Source organism: Hippopotamus amphibius, chromosome 4, assembly GCF_030028045.1.
Source record: "Hippopotamus amphibius kiboko isolate mHipAmp2 chromosome 4, mHipAmp2.hap2, whole genome shotgun sequence".
NCBI classification, from domain to species: Eukaryota; Metazoa; Chordata; class Mammalia; order Artiodactyla; family Hippopotamidae; genus Hippopotamus; species Hippopotamus amphibius.
The window spans coordinates 133,858,745-133,880,976 of NC_080189.1; the positions used below are offsets into that span (position 1 = coordinate 133,858,745).

Below are 22,232 nucleotides of genomic sequence, written 5' to 3' on the forward strand. Positions count from 1 at the left end.
AGAGGCTATCCTGTGTGCACTTGGATTTTAAATGATTTTTCTAAGAGATGTTACACAGTTAAAAAAAAAACCCACAAAAACTTAGCAAAGGAAAATCCAATTTTCAAAATAGCCTTTGATCCCAAAGTGAGTGTGTTTTCCTGACTGTACAGCTGATTAGAACAATGTTCCTGAAGCCCCACTGCAGGTGTGTTCATTCACATGCCAGTGCCTAGGTGGCACTGGGCCAAGATGCTGCAGAGGGAGGGACAGGAGGCCAAAGGCAGGACCACCCCCCACACTGTGCACCACACCACCTGGGGGAGGGTTACAGCCCGGACCCTCAATTATGAGTAAACAGTCTGGGGTGGGGCCCAGCAAACTGTATTTTTCAAGAGCTTTATCAAGTGATTCTAACAATTATTCAATTTTAGAAAACAATCACCTTGATAAAGTAACTGTGACCTGTTCAAAGTGACGCTGATATGACTCGAGCTGAAATATTTTATTTCAGTTCTTCCCAAATCTCCTCTGATGAATAACTATGCCACAATTCACTACAATTTCACATCTGAATCAAAAAAAATTCTATTCTTTTGTGTATTTTTTTTTAAGGGAACCCACCAAAGGGTAACAAAATCCAGATAATCACCTTACATGTAAGTTCCAAAAACCCACCCAACTCCACATAAACAGGAAAGTTCTCCTTTCCCCTGGTGGGATGTCCATGACCAAGGCCTTCTGGGTGTGAACCAGCTACAGAGTCTGATGTACTGAGCATCACCTCCTCAGGAAACTGGCTTTGGAATGATCACTCAGGCATCAGCAGTAGTCATTTTCTATTATTGTTACTAAGATAACACATTTTTAAATAATTTTTTAAAATTAAAGAATATTAAATAATTTCCCTAGATTTCAAGGAAATCACAGGCTGAAACCATCTACTTTTAACACCAAGTTTACAAAAGTCATTCCAATAACATTTTAGTTGAAAAAAAAAAATCCTTACAATATAAGTTGGTCCAGCCACTATGAAAAACAGTATGGGGGTGCCTCAAAAAAAATAAAAGTAGAGTTGCCATATGACCCAGCAATCCCACTCCTGGACAAAACTCTAAATCAGAAAGGTACATGCACCTCTATGTTCACAGCAGCACTATTCACAATAGCCAAGACATGGAAACAACCTAAATGTCCATCAACAAATGAATAAAGAAGGTGTGGTCCATATATACAATGGAATATTACTCAGCCATAAGAAGAATGAGATAATGCCATTGGCAGCAACACGGATGGACCTAGAGATCATCATAGTAAGTGAAGTCAGTCAGAAAGAGAAAGACAAATACCATATGATATCGCTTATATGTGGAACCTAAAATATGACATAAATGAACTTATCTATAAAATGAGACTCACAGACAGAGAGAACAGACTTGTGGTTACCAAGGGGTAGGGGGGATGGGGAGGGATGGACTGAGAGTTTGGGATTAGCAGATGTAAACTTTCATATATAGGATGGATAAACAACAAAGTCCTCCTGTAGAGCACAGGGAACTATATTCCGTATCCTCTGATAAACCATAACTGAAAAGAATATGAAAAAGAATATATATATGTATAACTGAATCATTTTGTTGTACAGCAGTAATTAACACAATATTGTAAATCAACTATACGTCAGTAAAATAAATTTTTTAAAAAGAAGAAAAAAAGTCCTTACAGCTTAAGGCTAAAATTGAAACCTATGAGTCATCTTTGCCCTGATGAAGATTAATAATAATAATAATCTCTCAATAAACATGGCCACGCAGCAAGCACTGCATTGTGTCTCTTAACAACTCTATGTGCCAGGTGCATTAGCATCCCCATTTTAGAGGTGAGGACACTGAGCCAGAGGTTGGGTTACCTTCCCATGCTATTACAAGTATGGTTGACCCTGAACAACACGCATTTAAGCTGTGCGGGGCCACTTACATGCAGGTTTTTTTTTTTTCAATAAATACAATACTACACGATCTGTGGTTGGTTGGCTCTGCGGATGCTGAGCCGTGGATACTGAGGGTCATCTGTGGGACTTGAGCATCCATGGATTTTGGTACCCATGGCAGGTCCTGGAACCCAGCCCCCACGGGTACCAAGAGTGTTGGAATGTGAACCCCTACAGTCTGGCTTCAGGGGCCACCCAGAGAGGCTGCAGTCACACAGCAGGCTGGAACTTTCAAATAAATGTATCACATTAGCAAACTTTTTAAGGGAAATGGCAGCATCTACAATATTTAAGGAACACACCAATTTTTAAATTGTTATTTTTAAAAACTGCCACATCACAAAGCTCTTAGCACGTCGGCTTTAGATTTAATTAAACAATTTTCTAGACATTGGCCACCTTGTTTTGAACCTTTTAAAATTATCCTAATTCAGTTATTAAAAAAAAAATTCAAGAGTGTGTTGTCTAGCATAATTCCCCCAGGAACACACACAGCAAATTCAACACAGCACTGGATTAAATGACAGATTGGATTCCAATTCTATCAGCAGTACCTTCTGGGCTTAATTACTCATTTCGTTTAAAAGCTAAAACTGATTATTCCTCACTTGTCACCGGCAGTATGAAAACGGAACTGTTTAAAATAAAAACATGTAATTACCTTCCTTCTGGAGAAGGCTTGAATGAGTCAAAGGTGTTATAAAGTGAATTTTCACCTGGGAGCTCGGCAGATGAGGACATCAAGTGCTTTCAGTTCATTCGTGTGTGTGTGTGTGTGTGTGTGTGTGTGTGTGTGTGTGTGTGTGTGTGTCCCATCCATCAGTTTCTTCACTGCACAAGTATTTATGGAACACCTGCTAGGTACCAATCACTGGGGCAATAACGGTGTGTCCTAAACATCAGACACACCAATATCAAACATAAGTATGAAAACACGTTCCAAACCTGTTTAGATACGCTTAGACATACCTGCCACTTGGAAATATCCAATTTTCAGGATAATGAAGAGTTCACTGTACTTTCATCAAGTTTAAATGAAAGCGGATGGCTTCCCTACATAATTCGCAATCACATCATACCCCATCTACATAAGATGCTTCTAAAAGAAGACCAAATTTAGCATTTGTTTCAGTCTTGATCAGCTCAAGGTTCTTTCAACAAGTAGGTTGGTGGCTTCTTAGACTTTTTACTAATTGAGGAAACTGTTTCTAGCTTTAAGACAAAAACAGGTAAACCTGTACCGTAACTTTGGAGTTCAGAAGGATATGACAATAACTACAGGATGCTCCAAAATCAAATAAAACCTACAGTCAATTGAGCTGCAAGATAGATCTCAGATAAATAAAACCTTGTACAGCAAACTTTTTAAATTTGACATTAGGATTTACTGTACTGTGTTGATATTCTGCATGTAAGGTGCGTGGCAGGTCGTGTGTTTCACTTAAGAACAACAGATTTTATTTTAAATTTCAAATAATATGTTAGTAACATCCTAAAATGACAGTACAGAGGGCAGCCAGCATGCACACAAGTAATGCTCTTCTTCTGTGTGGTCTGCACAGAGGCCGGGGTGCTGGCTGGCTCTAGAATCTTCTCTCGTGTGCCCAAGGTCCTGCACAGGGGTGTGCGTGTGTACATGTGTGTGCATATATATGCATGCTGTTCTCCACGCTGCTGTCTATTTACATCTAAGTCAACTAGAGAACAAGCAAATTCACATTAAGAAATTCTGTCCAATTAGGGAACTATATTCAACATCCTGTGATAAACCATGATGGAAAAGAATATTAAAAAAGAATGTTATATCTATGTATAACTGAATCACTTTGCTGTGCAGTAGAAATTAACACAACATTGTAAATCAATTATATCTCAATTAAAAAAAAAAGAAATTCTGCCCGATTAACTAAAAACTCTCCAAAAAGTATATGATAGCAAACCTTTCTGGAGATTTCTTGGACGGCTCCTCCTACGTGACCATGACATGGGCTTTCTGTGCGTCCTCCGAGGAACACAGTGCACTTGTTGCCAGTGGCCTCCAGACTGCCGTAGGGATGAGACTGTTCTCACACAGCGTCTGTGTGGCTGTCCATGAAACGGGGGAGAAATGGCCTGGGCAGGCCAAGGTTGGTAGCAGATGGGGAACACCTGATTTAGAAGACGGACGCCTGCCTGAATGTTGCACACTCTGGCCAAGACACGAAAAGGCTTTCAAGTCCTAAAACCCAGTCAGTGTCACAGGCCACGTAAAGCTGTCCCAGTACCCTCCAGTCACACAGGGGCTGGGGGGCAGCCTCTGTGGAGACCTAGGACAGCTCCCGAGGGGCTCACGCCAGCACAGGGCAGCCGGCTGTTCTCCCGCGGCGGCGGCGGGGGGTGAGGGGGGCCCATCCCGCCCTCCTCAGGATGCCAGACTCTGCAATAAACCTGATTTTACAGACGCGCTAGAAGAAGCCCCAAACCCAACAGCTGCTCCCTGCTCAGATGAAGACTGAGGACCTCAGCACACACGTCTGAGGGACGGGGATTTATGGTCGAGTCGGTCACATTCAAGGTTTGCTTTATGTCCATAAAGCCACAGAGAGGAAAACACTGTCTTTTCTGACAACAGTGGGCTGTTGCTGCTCCCTGACAAAGCCGGGCCCTGCTGCGGGGAGGAGGCCTCTGGGGCCCTGGGCAGGTTTTCTGGGTTAGTGGCTGCGGGAAGCAACGTCAAAGCTCAGTCACACCCCAGCCCCCCACGGCCCTGCCTCTCACACAGACTCAGCATGCCCGGCCCAGCCTGGACCCGGTGACCAGTCCAGTGTGTAACCACCAGATGCACGGGTCCCGGTGGCCCCAGACCCGCGGCTGCCCTCCCCTTCCAGGTTACAGGTGTGGGCCTGAAGCAGAGCGCTGTGTGGCCCCCACGTGCTTGAAGGCGCCAGAAGCCTGTGGGGGGAGGTGCGGGATTTGTGCTAAAAGGAGCAACTGAAAATCCAGGCCTGAGCAGCCCAGGACGACGACCATGACATCCCCCCGTGGAGAGACGGTCAAACAGCCTCTAGCATCTAAATGGAAACTCTAGAGTCACAGACGTAGAAAACAAACTTATGGTTACCAGCGGGGAAGGGATAACCTGGGAGACAGGGATTGACATAAACACACTACTATATATAAAACAGACGTGCGGACACGGGGTGGGGGGCGGAGGGGAAGCTGAGATGAAGCAAGAGAACAGCACTGACATATACACACTACCAAATGTGAAACAGATAGCTAGTGGGAAGCTGCTGTGTAAAAGAGGGAGATCAACTTGATGATGGGCCATGACTTAGAGGGATGGGACAGGGAGGGTGGGAGGGAGTCACAGGAGGGAGGGGATATGGGGATATATGTATAAATACAGCTGATTCACTTTGTTGTACAGCAGAAACTGGCACCACAGTGTAAAGCAATTATATTCCAAGAAAGAGCTTTAAAATGTGAAAAATAAAATTAAAATAGATAACTAAGAAGGACCTACTGTATAGCACAGAGAACTCTACTCAATACTCTGTAACGACCTATATGGGAAAAGAATCTGAAAAACAGTGGCTATAGGTATACGTATAACTGATTCACTTTGCCGTACAGCAGGAACACAATATTGTAAATCAACTATACTCCAATAAAAATTGAAAAACTAATAAATGGAAACTCTAAAATTAATGATTCTTTGAATTCCTTCCTCAGAGAGCTGACAGAAAGCACTATACACAAAACCATATATATATATATATTTTTTTCCGTTCATCCATGTTTAAGTTCTTTTATATATGTCATTGACTTAAGAATATAAATTGGAGGAGATTTTTCATAACAGAGAAGAAATGTCTTCTAGTGAACGGTGGATCACAGTCTGTGCGAGGAAAACAAGGGATTTGGGGAAATTTGTTGGGCTGTCAAACTTTAACGACTTTTCTGCCAAAATGATTTTGGTGGGTGAAAGCTAAGACTATCCAGACGTATGACAAATGTTTACGATCAGGGTCAAGTGTGTTTACTCTTCGGCAGTTAGCTTTTAAAACAAAAGAGCTTTGACTAAAGATGAAGTGAATGCAGCCAAAGCTGGTATTTAACGCTCCTTGGAAGAGTCACCAACTCACAGCCACCACTTTCAAAGCCCACCGACTCACAGGCACCAGCCGCAGTGTGGACGGCAGTGTAGACACTGAGGTCCATCTCTTCATGGCAACATCTGTTTTTAAAGGCCAGCACACGCCCACATACAATATGATATGGCTTCCCTTAGAAAGTCAGAATGGCCCAATAGTTACCACATTTCTAAATTTAAATTTGAGTTAACAAACACCAAAGCAAGAGCTGAGGTTCGATTTTAATTTCTGCTCTACTAAAATTAAACTAGAATGTCACGTACTCCCCATCTCCTTCTTACCAGTGGCAAACTACATTCTAAAAAATATAAGTAGATACTGCTTGGCTGCTATTCATATATATCCACACAGACATGTAATACATCTATAAACACAGATAACAGGGATGGGTAGATCACCAGTTCACTCTAACAAGAAGGCAGAGTCTCTGTCCACAGAATATCATGATGCCTAAAAATCAGATTCATGTTTCAGAATATAATAATTTTTAAGAGATCTTTTATAGCATTAATAGCATTACAAAAGCTATTGGAGCTGTGAAAAGGCTGAGTTTTTGTCTATATGAATAGATGTCATATATATGTTTTTAAAATGATCACGGCATGCATTCAAATCAGGAAAACTTACAGATATCCATGGCTGCGTTGCTATGTCTTGATTGTTAAGCTGAAGATGAAGAAGAGGCAGCAAGAGAAAAGGAAATATGGGAAAGTAGAAGTAAAACAGCAAGTAAGGAGATGAAAAGGGAAGAGGAAGAGGAAGAAGAGGAAGAAGAGGGAAGGAAGAAAAGGAAAGAAGGAAGGAAGGACTGACGGAAGGAAGGGAGGGAGGGAGAAGGGAGGAGGGAGGAGGGAGGGAGGGGGGAAGTGGGGAGAAGGAAAGATGAGGAGGAGGAGGAGGCTGACTGTCCTTATATCGTCCCTAAATATTCACCCACCCCTCAGACACACCAAAGAAGGTCAGGTGGTGACTCGGGAGGCCAACCGTGTTGGTTATTTTAAAAACATCCATTCAGCACAACAGCTCAGCTGAACTGTTTTTGATATATAGTCACCGGATCCAATTAAACATATGTATTCACCCACACTCGAGGCAAGGGTTAAACAGGGGCAGCGAGGAACCATCCTCACCTCTTCCGTCCAGGTATTTAATAACAGATGACTACATTCTTCTAAGAAACAGGTACGTCTTGGCGTATTTGTAGAGGGAAAAATCACTCTGGTCTGTTTGAATTTTCAAGGAAAAGAAGCACAGTGGAGACGTATCTGACCCCCCCGGGTTATTCTACACATAAGGACACCGGTGTTTGCTCTGAGCTGCTCAGGTGAGCCAGTCACTGTGGGAGAGGGGAAGGAGACCCACTCCATCCTGAGCAGAGCTGCCCGGTGAGGCAGCAAGTTCCCTGAGCTGGAAAGCTGAGTGGGTTGGCGGGGAGGGGCACTCCAGGTTAAGGAGAAAAGGATGCAAAGGCAGAATGGGAAGTCCCCTGGTGCTGGCAACGGGGGCTGCCATTGTGGTCAGAGCCCGGGGTGCAGAGGGAAGGGTTCACCAGGCTTCCAAAGGCCATCACACCAACCACCTGTGCTGTGGGTCCACGAGCAGGGATGAGGGCCACGACCTTAGATGTTAGCTGGCCCTTCTTGATCCTAAAGCATCCTCCAGCCCTCAATTTCCTTGCTATGCTGCCCAAGAGTTCCCATCCTCTTCTGCTGGGGGTTCATTTTAATATTAAATGTTCTGGAGAAAAGCTAAACACACACACACACCCTCAGAGGCTTGAGAGCACAAAGAACCTTAGAGATGGTGTAGGTCGACACTTGGGATTTTAGTTGGGATGCTAGGTGACTTGGGGGGGTTCACAGGGCAGGCTCCATGCTTCCTTTCCCATCCACGTTCTCAACTGTCAGAGGCTCACAGGATGTAGACAAATGGGGGAAAATATGCAGTATCCTTAGTAGCCAGGCTGTCACTCCAAAGAAACTGGAATAAATGACAAGTACTTGGACTGGTCCACCAGGTAAGTCCAAGACCTCACGCAAGCCCTCATCACAGAAAAGTATCCCCGTCCCACACAGCACAGCCTCGGCTCCCAAAGGACAGCTCTGGTTTGTATTCCTAAGTATAAAAAAGCTAAAAGCAAAAACAATCCAAAAAACCCTGTAACACTAATTTCTCACAAAATTCCATGACCGCAAGACAAAACACAGACTCAGGAAAGAGCCATGATGCAGCAGAGGACATGTGGGTGACGTGAGATTACAGCTCCGTCTCCCCAGACCACTTTGGTGCTGGATTTGCAGCACTTCCATTCACTGAGCATTAAGGAAGTGATGCCTGAGATATTAGCTCGAAGGACTCAATGTTAATATTCGTGATGGTGAGAGTGCAAAGTGCGTCTCTTTGAATACATAGTTCAAAACGTGTTCTGGGCCACAAAGAACCTATATAAACCACACCCTGTGTGTGCGTGTGTGTGCACCAGCGTGTGCTTGCACCAGGGGTGTGCATTTGTGCATTGGTGGAAGGGATCGGGAAGCCGTAGAAAAGGTTTCGTCTGATATGATAAGACAGTTTCTTTTGCAAAAGCACAGTATTTTAAATGTTTCCTCTGCAATTCCAGCACCACAAAGATGCACCGAGGTTCTCCAACCTGTATCAGCAGAAGCACAAAGCACGAATCCACGTCCCCCCAGACCTGCGCCGTCCAACCCGGAGGGCTGCTGCCGTCTGAACTAAAAATAATGCAGGTTGGAAGTTCAAACCCTCAGCTGCACAGGCCACATTTTTCAAGTGCTCAAAGCCACCTGTGATTAGTGGCTACCCTACAGGACAGCACCCAACAGAGAACATTTCTCTCAACACAGAAAGTTCTACTGGACGGTGATGACCCAAGACCCTCAGGCTGCCATGACCTTGTTTCAGAGGCTGGATGGGCCGCTGCAGGGCTCCAGCTGGGGTCACCTGGCACTTCTGAGAGCCTCAATTTTATATAAATAATCAGAATGAGACATTAGTCTCTTTAAAGACTATGTTTGTTCTTCACTTTTCAGGGTTCACAGTCCCTTTAAGAAAAATGCTGAAAACGACGACTCTACTTCTTTATTAAATGAGCTTTCAAAACAAAAAGAATATTTTTCATATAGTTTTTGGGAGATATTCTAATCTCCTAAAGCCTATGGATGCACCTGTTCAAAAACATCTCCTCCAACAAAATCATCTCCTACAGAGATCAGCATCGGAAACACAACTTGCCCGCAATAACGGTTTTGGCTTCACCCTGTCCTAAGTTATCTACCTGTCAGTCTTTTTTCTTTTAATTTGAGCTCATTAATTATAAAAATCAGCAGCAGCTCTCATATTAGCCAGAGAGAGGCTCTGAATAAAAATTAGCTCTGAAAATTCTCTCCATTCAAATACCAAGGTAATTTGTCTTCCTCGAATCTTAAAGCATCCATTTACCATCTGAGTATCACTTTTATCTGGAGCTACTGAATACACTGTAATTTACTTTTAATGAAATAATTACCTTGTGAAGGACAAATGTTGAAATGCTTACAACCTAACAAACCGAGGATGTGCTTTCCAACTTGCACAAAATGAAATGTAAAAACAGTGCTTAAGATACAAGGTGGGCAGGAAGGCAGCTCATGGACCAGTTTGTAACACAGTCAGCTTCACCTGGTGGGAGAGGTGACCAGATAGACAATCTTAGAAAGAAAAATGCACAGAAAGTTAGATTACGGGTTCCAAAGAGTCTGTTGTCAAACAGCTTCCCTCACCCTATAACTCTTACACAATAGTTCATCTGTGATGTCCAAGCTCAATCTAAGCCCATTTCAAAGACTTCAGGTCAAACGACCTTTATTTTTCAATTTTCTACCCTAAATTTACTAAAAAGATTCAAGAGGCACGAAGTCTGAAAGTAAGAAGTCAGGCTGATTCAATGACTTATTTCTGGAACATCTTGGTTGAATGATATCAATGTCCACCTTTGTCTCAGCCATGAATCAACATTTTATAGATAGCTCCTTATGACAGCGGAGAGAACACAGGTTAAAAAAAAAAAAAAAGTAGAGAGAGACCCATACTTACCTAAATTGAACAGACTTTTTAAAAAGCTCATGAACTTTATCAGTATAAATTATAGGGGAAGAGAGAATTGTGGAACATAGAAAATGCAAACAGTAGGCAGATAATAAACCTAAAAAACACCTCCTTTGGGCTAGAAAACAAGTATTTTAAATTCCGTCATTTCTACACTTTAAGGACACATTTAGGGTTGGAGGGGAGTCTCAGGGGACGTGAGTACGATTCCATTAGAAGGTAAGCTCCATGAGGGCAGGGATTTTGTTTTTTCACTGTTCTTCCCCAACACTTTATACCAGTCTCTGGCACACAGTAAGTGCTCAGAAAATAACTGCTGATAGAGAAAGCACACAGCCCACTCCTGCTGTGACCAGGAAAACTGAGTCTCAGGCAGCCCTCCTGGACTTGGCCATGACCACTCTGGGGTCTCACATCAGGAGAAAAAGCAAAAGCCCTAAAGAAGATAAGACTATAACAAGTTAGAGAAAAGACAATTTAAGTTATTTAAATGAACCCAAGAGAAACTACCAGAGCTTAATCTGAAAAGATAGTAGGGGCTTCCCTGGTGGCACAGTGGTTAAGAATCCATCTGCCAATGCAGAGAACATGCGTTTGAGCCCTGGGCCGGGAAGGTCCTACATGCCAAGGAACAACTAAGCCCATGTGCCACAACTACTGAGCCTGCACTCTAGAGCCCACGAGCCACAACTACTGAGCTCACGTGCCACAACTACTAAAGCCCGCACACCTAGAGCCTGTGCTCCACATGGGAAGCCACCACAATGAAAAGCCCAAGCACCACAATGAAGAGTAGCCCCCAATCGCCGCAACTAGAGAAAGCCCGTGCGCAGCAACGAAGACCCAACAGCCAAAAATAAAATAAATTAATTAAAAAAAAAATAAAAAGATGGTAGAAACTTCCAGAAGGAACTGAAGACAAAGCATGGTGATCAGGCCAATGGAGAAGGAAGAAATTGGCTGCATATTTCAGGAGAAGCAAGTACAGGGAGAAGACATTTTAAACATACATGGATTCTTGCTCAAGACATTTCTAACTTGTTCCCGTCTCTCCCATCTTGGACCACCACCTTCTAGACGCAGGGTTTCCTTTCCAGGAAAAGCCGGGATATTTTCAAGTTCTGAAATCTTTGGATTACAGAATCCAAATAAGTAGAAGGGGCTTTAGAAATCCTCCAGTCCAGCGTTCATTTGAATGAATGAGGCTCAGAGAGGTTAAGAACGTACCCAAGGTCACACAGCTGGTCATTAATTAAGACCAGGGCTGCCCCCACTTCCTCTGCCATTGCCCTAAGCTCTCCTCAGAGTCACACACCTTCAATGTCCACATGTGATTTTCTTCCTCCACTCAGAGCAGGGAACCGCTGCCTGGGAGCTCTGGGAGGTGGGCTGAGGGCGGGGAGAGCCCGCAGCTGGTTTGCTCTCCTTGCTTTCACATTTCCCCTCCACGTGTTCCCTGTACCACCTCCTTCCTGCAGCTCACTTTTGAATATTTAAATATTTAAGAACTGTGAGCTGCCTGCAAGCTCTCCGAAGCCTCTGGAGAGAAGAACAGATACAAATCCAAATAAATAAACTCCATCTCCATGGGAGGCTCCTGTGCTGGGGTACAAGACATCGCAGGAGTCTCACTCATCCTGGTCTACTGCATCACAGCAATGCTCATCCAGTCAGGGAACTGTAAAATATTCAACACTTTCGATCAAAAATGTATGAAATCATAAAGCCAAAGGATTATGTGTGTGTGCCTGAAATGAATATCTGGTGGGCATTAAGACCATGACCATAATTTGAAGAGCCGTCTACCTTTTAGTGGTTTGCCCCATTTTTTCCTGCTAACCTGGTTCAAACCTACAGAGTCATGAGCTGCATTAGGTATCTGATGCGATGCTTGCCAACAAATAGTAGACATTCAAATGTCATTTGTCTTTGGGTTTCATCATAGCCACTGTTAAAGGAATAAATGAACTGCAGAATTAAATGCAGGTAGCTGAATTTAGTGACCATCCTAGCACATGGTAAGCTGAAATATCAGCTTCAATTTTAAAATCTCCTTCTCTAAGAAAATCTGTATACAAAAACAGGACTGAAACTTTCAGAGGTTATTTTCCCTTTCATAACCGATTTTTTAATTCAATATATTTTAAACTACTACTGAAAACCAACTGCTTTCCTACTTGGGTTTTGGCTGGAGTGGCTTGTTTGTTGTTGTTGAGTGTGCAACGTGTGTGCAAGTACAACATGTATCTATTTTAATTTTTTGGTTAAATGTGGTAAAATTAGATACAGTGTTTTCAGCAAAAAGACCAGGGGCATAAAATAAAGTATTTGAAATCTTAAAAATATAAAGATATCAACATGATTTTTCTGTTCAGTGACCATATATATGAGCCTAAGATTTCTGCCTACCTTCCATACTCAGAACCTAATTGAAAATTCAGAAAGAAACAGGAAGCATCTCATTAACCAAAACAGAATTCACCCCTCACATACTGGGTGGGAAAGTAAACTGCTGCAGCCACTATGCAAAACAGTATGGAGATTCCTCAAAAATTAAGAACAGGTTGACCACATGATCCAGCAATCAACTTATGGGTATTTATCTAAAGAATATGAAAACGCTAATTAGAAAAGATATACATATCCTTCTGTTCACTGCGGCACTATTCACGATAGCCAAGATATGGAAACAAACTAAGTGCCCATCAGTGGATGAATGGAGACAGAAAATGTGATACACACACACACAGGAATACTACTCAGCCATAAAAAAGAATGAAATCTTGCCATATGTGACAACACAGATGGACCTTGAGGATATTATATGTAATGAAATGTCAGATGGAGAAAAATACCATATGATTTCACTCATAAGTGCAGCATAAAAAAAACAAACGAAATGAACAAACCAAATAAAAACAAATACATAGATACAAAGAACAGAGTAGTGGTTGCCAGAGGGGGAAGAGGGGGAGGGTGAAAGGGGTATGGTGATGGATGGAGACTAAACTTTTGGTGGTAAGCATGCTGTACACACAAAACATAAAATATAAGCCAATCTCACCTTAATAAAAAATAAATGAAAATAAAAACAGTTCATACATTGTAGGTGCATTATTTATAAAAGCCCTTTGGATCACAAACTAATTGTTCTTTTTTATGCATAATCCTAGCAATACTGGTGATATAGGATATAGACCCTAACATAGCGAGAAAATAAGCTCTGAAACCTAAATGCATATAGCCCGTCTGAAATGGACAGGTCATACAATTAATTCAATGTATAACGAGCAGCACAAGAATTTTTATCTTAACACGGACCCTAAGAAGGTGAGCTGTGCAAATGAAGAGACAGAAAGTGATTTAGAAAATAAAGGCAAGAGGATGGTCCAGGGATACAGCAGTCTGGGGATGCTGAGTGCAGAAGCCAGAGTCTCGCAACTTTACTACATCCGAGATGGGATCCTCATCGAGAAATGCTCAGAGAGGTCAAAGCAGCTGAGAGATGGAGCAGGTGTCGGAGGGAGAAACAGCTCCATGGAGGGAATGGGTGGTGAAAGAAAGAGAGGATAGCTAGAGGTCAGGGTGAGCTTTATTTAGGATACAGGAAACTTGAGTGTGTTTTCAACATGAGGAGAAGGAACCAGGAGAAAGGCAGACATGGAAATAAGAGAAGCAGCTGTAACCATGTAGGCAAAGCATGGAGGGATGGCACGAAAAGCACAGAGAAACGGAGTCCCCTCTTTCCCAGGAAGAAGCCCCCTTCAAATCCCAACCCGACCTGGTTGCTTCCATCTTGAGTCATTTACAACTGTGGTACTCAAAGTTGGTCCTCAGACCAGAGGCATCAGTAGTACCTGGGTTCTGGCTTGCTCTACCCTATGCCAGACCTACCCAGTCACGATTTGTACATTAACAAGATCACAGGTGATGCCAGTAAAGTCTGAGATGTGCTAGTTTAAAGCGGTGGTTGTGAACATAGGCACCAAAGTGAGAGAGATCTGGGTTCAAATCCAGCTCTACCTCGACCCCGTGGTATGTGCCCTTGGGCAAGCCTCGCTAAGCCTCAGTTTTTTTCCCCTGTAGAATGGGGATAATGATAGTATTATTTCTCGAGGACCCTTGTAAAACTTGAGATCACGTAGGGAAAGAGCATGGCTCTGAGACTGACACATGGAAATGATGCAGCTTTTGTTCATCCCTTCCAGACGACTTGGATAACAGCTCTGTTATGTCCACGTCTGAACCCCTGTAGGGGATGAGTTCACCAAGGACAAGGGAACACACATCTGCCTGGGAGACCAGCACACAGGTGTGCAGTATTGCGGAGAAACACTCTACACACCACGTGCTGACATGAACCCAGGGCTGGGCCACGGGCAAGTCATTGATCTCCCAGCAAGTAGGAAAGCCTTTCTTCTACTCTGTGTACCTCCTGCATCAGGGCGTGGTCATGAGAGAGTGGGACGGAGATCTCTTTGAACCCATACCCCGCGGCTGCACCCCATTCCTAGGTCAGCAGTGCAAACCACTCCGAGACATTTCACCTTAGGGATGATGTTTAATGCTTGGGAAAAGTACCTAAATCAAATCGCAGCACCAGATGAGTGTCTTCATTTTCGGCAAAGCTGCCATAATGAAGTGGCTGAATGCATTGCACGCTCCTTAATCTCCTGTGTTGGCAAAAGCACGTATACAGAAACCTCAGCAGGTTTGTAACAGGAGGACATGTCTTTCTGCTTGCATTATTAGATATGGGGGAAAAAACCAACAGACCTTATAACACAGAACACCCACCTCTGTTGTGAACAACATATAACAACAGCAGAAGTGTTTTATGCAGCCCAGTTACGTTTTGATATGAAGAATCTACAGGTCATCTCAATGCATTCAACTCTAGCAACTCACATCTGTGGAACGGCCATTGGGCAGTGGGTGCGGGCTAGACCTTGGGGTGGCACGGGAGCTGGGACCCAGGTGCCTTGTTCCACACCCCCTATAGAGGAAGGGTACCCCAGGACACAGTGCCAGGGCCCTGTGGGCTAAAACACAGGCTAAAGTCAAGGCCCTGAAATCCAGAGGCAGAAGGTCAGAGGTGGCTTCTGGGAAAACCTCATTTAAGATCACTTCCTTGGCAAGCAAGAGAAGGCAGAAGATTTCTGGGAGGGGTCCCAGCAAACACAGTGGCATGAAAGGCCCTGAGGGGGAGGCTGAGGAGTTGGGCCTTAGACATTAATCAATGGAAAACTATGCAAGGTTTGGCTTTTGCTTCTATCTTGGTTTAGCAAGGTCATTTTGAGGGTGGACTGGGCGGCGGCGAACTTGGGGCAAAAGGACCAACTAAAGGCAAGGAAATCATCCAGGTAAGAGACAGGGAGACTCAGGAGGAGGTGGGGGCAGAAGCATCTTTTCTGAGACAGACTTAGCCACCTTGGTGACCTACAGGGAGGGTGACAACGCAGCTTCTGGCTCAGAGTTATACAACAATGAAGCCTGGAACTGCAGGAAAGCTCCAGGTCAGGGAACTCTCCTGGTCCCAGGGAGGCTCCGAGATCAGTGTGTTAATACAAAACGCAACAAGGGTCCTAAAGCCCAGGCAGCCCTGGAGTGAGAGGATGACTTCCTTTGTATCCCGGCAACGAAGAGGTGCCTCCAATGGCCCCTCCCCACAGCTCTCCGTTCAGCCTCTGATCCTGAATGCTGCAGCTCTCTGGACATCCTTGCAAAAGCCAACAGCCCTTTTCTTTGGAGACAATCTCTGAATTGTAAAATTTTAAACTGACCTCAGGTGTGGCCAAAGATGTTCACTCTGGACTGAAGTTCAAAATCTTGCAGCAGAGGGTTACCAAGAAACAGGATGTCCCAAAAGTACAAGCAAAGGTATCCGTGTGTGTGTGTGTGTGTGTGTGTGTGTGTGTGTGTGTGTGTGGAGTAAAAGTAATGGAAGCTGAGTGCTTTGACCAAATTTTGCTTCAAACAGTATACGCGTGGCTCTAGAGCTAGCATTTCCCTGGGGGATGGAAAGCATTGTCCCTGGACCGACAGAAGGAAACAAGATGAGCGAACTGTGTCTCTCTGCCCATCTGTGTCACCTTCTCAGAGGAGAGACAAGGATGGTTACTCTGGGCAGGACACCCCACTGCTGGGCTGGTGAGAAGAGGCAGCCCCTATACGCCTAGCTTATTGCCGCTTCTCCCTGCAATTGGGAATATGGGGGTGGAGGGAGGGAATCCCTGATCCCCCTGCAGTTTTTCTCAGTGGGGGATACCACCAGCATTTTGGCCAGGGCCATGCTTTCCCATATGCGACTGTCGCACATTACAGGGCATTTACAATTTTAGCCATAGCTCCCCAAACGCCAGCCCGCCGTGGTTCTTATGAAAAACAGAATCCCCCCAAGCATTTCCAAATGCCCCTAGGGTTGTGACACTCTGGTTGAGAACCATGGCAGTATTCACCGATGAGGTTCATCTCTATAAATATTCTGTTTTTCTACCTGGTAAAAATAATTCCTGCCCCTACTGGTCCATCTGATACCGTATGAAGAAACTATCTTTAAAATAAAGAAATAAAAAGGAAACAAAAGAAAACATAAATAAAAGAAACCATCTTTTTTTTTTTTTTTTTTTTTAGCACAAGCAAATCACTAAGCTAAATTACAAAGAGACCAACAGCTATCTCTAGGGCTTTACAAGAATGACATGCATTATTTTCTTGGAGAATTAAAAAATGAAATACAGCCTCAAATCTAGAAACTAAAGGGAGATTTAAAAAAAAAAGAATTCTGGAATATCAGAAGTTCTATAAACTGAGCTTAAAGAATCAGAGTACTAAGGTAAAGAACCCTAAAACAAAGGTCATATGAAAGGATCGCTGGTGATTTATATTTCCACGTGGATTGAGAATACGAGCGAAATAAAACTTGCCCTTCTGAACTTCACCCCCATACTTGTGATACAATGATTGAAGTACTCTGTATTATGAATATGCTTTTAATTCTAAGGATTCAAGTGCTAACATTTAGACGGGAGTACCTTCTAGAGTCTTTTGACCAAATTGTTAGTATCAACTTCTCTGTACCATAAAATAAGTTCTTTTGTTTTTAAGAAAAAAATCCAATCATTCCAAAACCAAAAAAACATGCCCAAGGGTACCTCGAGGAGTATGCAACAACTAGTACCTACTGGCAGGAACATTCCAGTGTCTGAAATCAACAAATCCTTAGGAAGCATGCTCAGACAGATGACAATAAAAAAACACACAACTGCGTTTAGATTTATAGGAAGGTTTTTCACTTACTTCAAATTTCTGTATAATCCTTGTTCCTCTAAGTTAAAGGGGAAAAAAAAAAACCACACTGTAATTCCTTATTTTTCTAATTAAAAAATAAACAAAACACGTTTATATCCTGTAATTTGGCTTTGGCTGTCCTCATGTATTTTCTTTGCGTCTCCTTTCAATGAATACTACTTTCAAATTCTAAACAAAAAGCAAAATAGCAAAAGTTAGCCCAAGGAACACTGTACAAAATCAAATATCACAACGCAAACAAGGCAACTGCATCTATCAAAAGTGATGATTCAAAAGAGAATAAATATAGAACGGTGCTTTCCAAATGGCGTGTGGGTGCCAAATGCAGTAAACAGGTGAAGGCTACATCCCAAAAGTTTCTCTGAAAAAAGATCGCCACACTATTATCAACAAGTGCCTTCTTTTTGAAGTTGTCGGTCCCCTGGTGTCCTTGACGCTGAACTTCCGCAATCTGGCCTTGGTGTGGCCATCCATTCCTGGGTAAATCCAAGTAAAACCTGAGGACACTTCAGCCTCTGAGGACGCCGTCAGAAGCAGTGAAGCAACTCCACAAGGGACGGGCCTTTTATGGCCTGAACGGGAGAGCCTTGATCCCAGCTCATCTACCAGAAATAGCTCCTGAAACTCAGAGGGGCCCATCAGCTGTTGCAACAGGCCTGGCCAGCAGCAACCTCAAGTGCAAGGAGAACTGTCACATTGCCTTTCAGCTTGTTTTAAAGAGAAACTAAAAATGCAACAGCAATCTCCAGAACAGGCTACAACCAAACAGAACTGAATGGGCAAACGGTTTTCTAACTCTAGTCTTTGGGGTATAAAAGAACACATAATCACTGATAAAGCTCAGATACCGAACACTTAAAAAGGAAGCAACATACGTATACACGTATAAACAGCATGCTATAAAGACACATGTCTCTTTACAGGTTTACACGTTGTGTAGACATCTGTGGGTTTCTTCCCACTTCCAATAAGAGAGTTTCCAACAGAAAATGAGTCATCGGAAGAAAGAATTGCGCTGGAAGTAATTTCTCTAAAACAACACAAATGTTTTGTCTTAAAACCAAAGACCATGCTCTGGATGGGTGGATCTGTCTTCAGATGGGTCTCAGCCCGCTCAACTCACTCAAAGACCTGAAGAAACTTAACTAACAGAAAAAAAGACAACCAAAACAAAAATATCAAACACAACCACTTCTTAAAAGGCTATTTATGTTTTTTAGATATTCAAACTACTATTACAACGCTGCTTACAAAAATACTTACAACTGTGGGTCTCCTTGTCGTTCGGAAGAATAACAGAACGCCTTAATTGTGCATCCTAACTTCAATGTAAAGCACAAAGCTCAGAGCTCTGGGCTGGCGCAAGAGCTCTGCACTGCCCCGCGCTGGGGGGATGGGCAGGCACCTGGCTGTCAGTTCTCAGACCACCAGCTGCATCAGTCAGCAGAGGCCTCCCAAAGCAGGATCTGAATTCCTGTCATTAATTAACCCTGCAGGACAATGCCTTTTTCTAAACAGACAGTCCTGTGGCCAGGTGAAAGACAGCAGATACCCCGGGCAGCCGTAAGGGTTAAACACCGGCTTTGTGACTGTTTTGCGCTAGGGTTAAAGATGATTTATCCAAGCCAAATTTTTTACGCACCTCAACGTGACACACAAAACTTCATGGCATGACTCCTGCTTCCTAATCTCCATCCCGGCCCTCATCTTATTTTCCCTTTGACCAATTCTGCTTTTTTTTAATTCCTTTTTAATTGTATTTGATCTTGTTTTATATATTTACATAAGCTGCTTTAAATTCCTCCTGGAGCAAGCAGGGTAAAAATAAATAAAAGCTTATGTGAAACGGTTGACTATCAGGGTCTTTCTTTTAAGAAAGGATGAGACGATGACTGTTACCACAACAATGTAGGGGTTTTTGGTTTTTGGTTTTCTTTTCTCCCAAAAAAGATTCACTCCCACAAAATAAACATCTAACTTTTGGATGCCTCTGAGGCTGCTGGTCCCTGCAGCAACCAAACTGGCCTAGCTTAATGCACTGGAGTCTAGGAGAATAATTCTTCTGGGCCGCTTCTTTGATACATGCTTTGTGTCTTTGTTCGAAGTCCAGTTAATTCTACCTGTGCAATCTGTTTAAGTACTTTCCTCCAATTTTTTTTTTTTGGGGGGGTCTATATCCTGAAATCAGGAAACTCTTGTCATACACACTTCTTTCCAAAAACATGACAGTAATCAGAACTGATATGCATGAGAGCAGATTTAATGATATACCCATGAAGGAAAGGGAACGTCACATTTTGTAAATTGAGAACTAGACTTGGACCTCTCTAAGATATGTGATAAGTAACTATTTCTCATTTGATATTCTTTAATACTAGTATTATAATAACCATATGGTAGTCTACCATTCTTTCTAGTGACTGCATTGTGTCAGCATTAATCTGGCTTTCATGGGCTAATCTAGAAACAATGACTATTTATGATACTGATCTTAAGAGAAACTACATTCTACGGCACCTATTTTATAATAATGACAATGAACATGTGAAAACCAAAATTAAACAATGCTTTTCATAATCATGACAAAAAAATATCTAGATATAACCTTAACTAAACATATATAGGCTCTGTATGCTGAAAATTATAAAATGCTGATAAAAGACATCCAAGGAGACCTGAATAGACAAATACACATATACTGTGTTCATGGGTTGGAAAAGTCAACATAGTAAAGATGTTGGTTCTTCCCAAAACGATCTATAGACTCAATGCAATTTCTATCAATGTGCCAGGAAGGAGTTTTGGTAGATAAAGACAAGCTTATTCTAAAGTTTATAGGAAGAGGCGCAGGCCTTTGAAAGGCTAAAACAATCTTGAAAATGAATAATAAAGTGAGGGTAATCAGTGTATCCTATATTAAGGATTACTCTAAAGCTATAATAATGGAATAGACTAGAGAATCCTGAAACAGACCACACAGACATACCCAACTGATTTTTGACATAAGGTTCCATTTCAACAAATGGTGCTGGAGCAAATGGACAGACATAGACTAAACAACAACAACAAAACAACAACAAAACAAAAACAAACAAAAAAAACCCCCTTACATCTAATCCTCACAACTTATACAAAAATTAACCAAAGTGAATCATGAAGTGTAAACTATAAAACTGTGATACTTTTAGACACAAAAAAGGAGAAAATCTTCAGGACCTAGACAAAAAATTCTTGGGCTTGACACCAAAAGCATGACCCATAAAAGGGAAAAATGACAAAGTAGACTCATTGAAATGTAGAACTTCTGCTTTGCCAAAGACCAGGTTAAGAGGATGAAAAGACATGCCAGGGAGTGGGAGAAAACATCTGCAAGTTACATATCTGATAAAGGACAACTGCACAGGACACAAGAAGAACTCTCAAAATTCAACAGCAAAAAACCCCCAAACAGTCCAATTAGAAAATAGGCACAAGACATGAAGAGACATTTCACCAAAGATGAAAGACAGACGGCAAATAAGCACATGAAAAGATGTTCAACATCATTAGCCATTAGAGAAATGCAAATTAAAACAACGAGACATCCCCACACACCTATAGAGTGGCACAGAAAAAAAAAGTGACCACACCAAATGCTGGCACGGAGAAATGGAGCAGACGTCGCTGGTGGGAAGAGAAAATGGCAGAGCTACTCTGGGAAACACTTTGGCAGTTTCTTTGAAAACTGAACCTGCCAAACCAAACTACCATACGGCCCAGCAACTTTGCTCCTAGACATTAATTCCAGAGAAATGGAAACTTATTTTCATACAAAATCCGGAATACAAATGTTCACAAGTAGCTTTATTTGCAACAGCCGAAACATGGAAACAAGCCAGATGTCTTCAACAGATGAACAGTTAAATAAACTTGCTGCACCCACACCCTGGAAGGCTGGTTAGCAATCAAATGGAACAATCTATTGATACATGCAGCAACCCGGATGAGCATCCAGGGAACCGGGCTGAGTGAAATGATGCCAGTCCCCAAAGCTTAGATGCTGTATGACTGCACTTGTACAACATCCCTGAAAGATAACACTGTAGACATGGAAGACACATCTGAGGTTGGGGCTGGGGTGATGGGGCTATGAGAGGACAGCATGAGGGCTCCTTCTCCTGTTCCACTGACTGCATCAAAGCCAGTATCCTGGTGATGATGTCGTTGTATAGCTCCACCGGATGTTACCACTGGGGGAAAATGGGTAAAAGGTACACAGGCTCTCTCTGTAGTAATTCTTACAACCACATTTGAATCTCTATCTCAAAATTAAAAGTCTGAACATGTTGGAAAAATCTCCTTGAAATGAAACTGCCAAACGCAACCCAGCTGTAACTGGGTTACTTACCATAATTGTACTTTGAGTAAATCTATGTAGATTTTCCTGTCACCAATACCATCTTAAGAAATTCAAACTGGAGGGGCTTCCTAGGTGGCGCAGTGGTTGAGAATCCGCCTGCCAAAGCAGGGGACACGGGTTCGATCCCTGCTCCAGGAAGATCCCACATGCCGCTAAGCAACTAAGCCCGTGCGCCACAACTATTGAGCCTGAGCTCTAAAGCTCGTGAGCCACAACTATTAAGCCCATGTGCTGCAACTACTGAAGCCCACGTGCCTAGAGCCCGTGCTCCGCAACAAGAGAGGCCGTGGCAACGAGGAGCCCATGCACCACA

General features: G+C 42.8%; 1 protein-coding gene across 15 annotated transcripts in view; it reads right to left on the bottom strand.

The window, feature by feature from the left end:
• Nucleotides 1-18,073, bottom strand: part of SVIL (supervillin) — a 153,463-nt gene extending 135,390 nt beyond the window's left edge. For 6 of the 15 annotated variants that reach the window (XM_057733338.1, XM_057733343.1, XM_057733340.1 and 3 more), the window contains exon 1: nucleotides 6,733-6,957. In XM_057733338.1, the coding sequence (XP_057589321.1) occupies nucleotides 6,733-6,742 (10 nt within the window). In that variant the 5' untranslated portion in view covers nucleotides 6,743-6,957. Of the gene's footprint in view, nucleotides 1-6,732; nucleotides 6,959-17,508 lie in introns of those variants that run through there. The other 9 variants (XM_057733351.1, XM_057733350.1, XM_057733349.1 and 6 more) reach the window with 4 other exon arrangements.
• Between the last annotated feature and the right edge of the window lie 4,159 nt (nucleotides 18,074-22,232).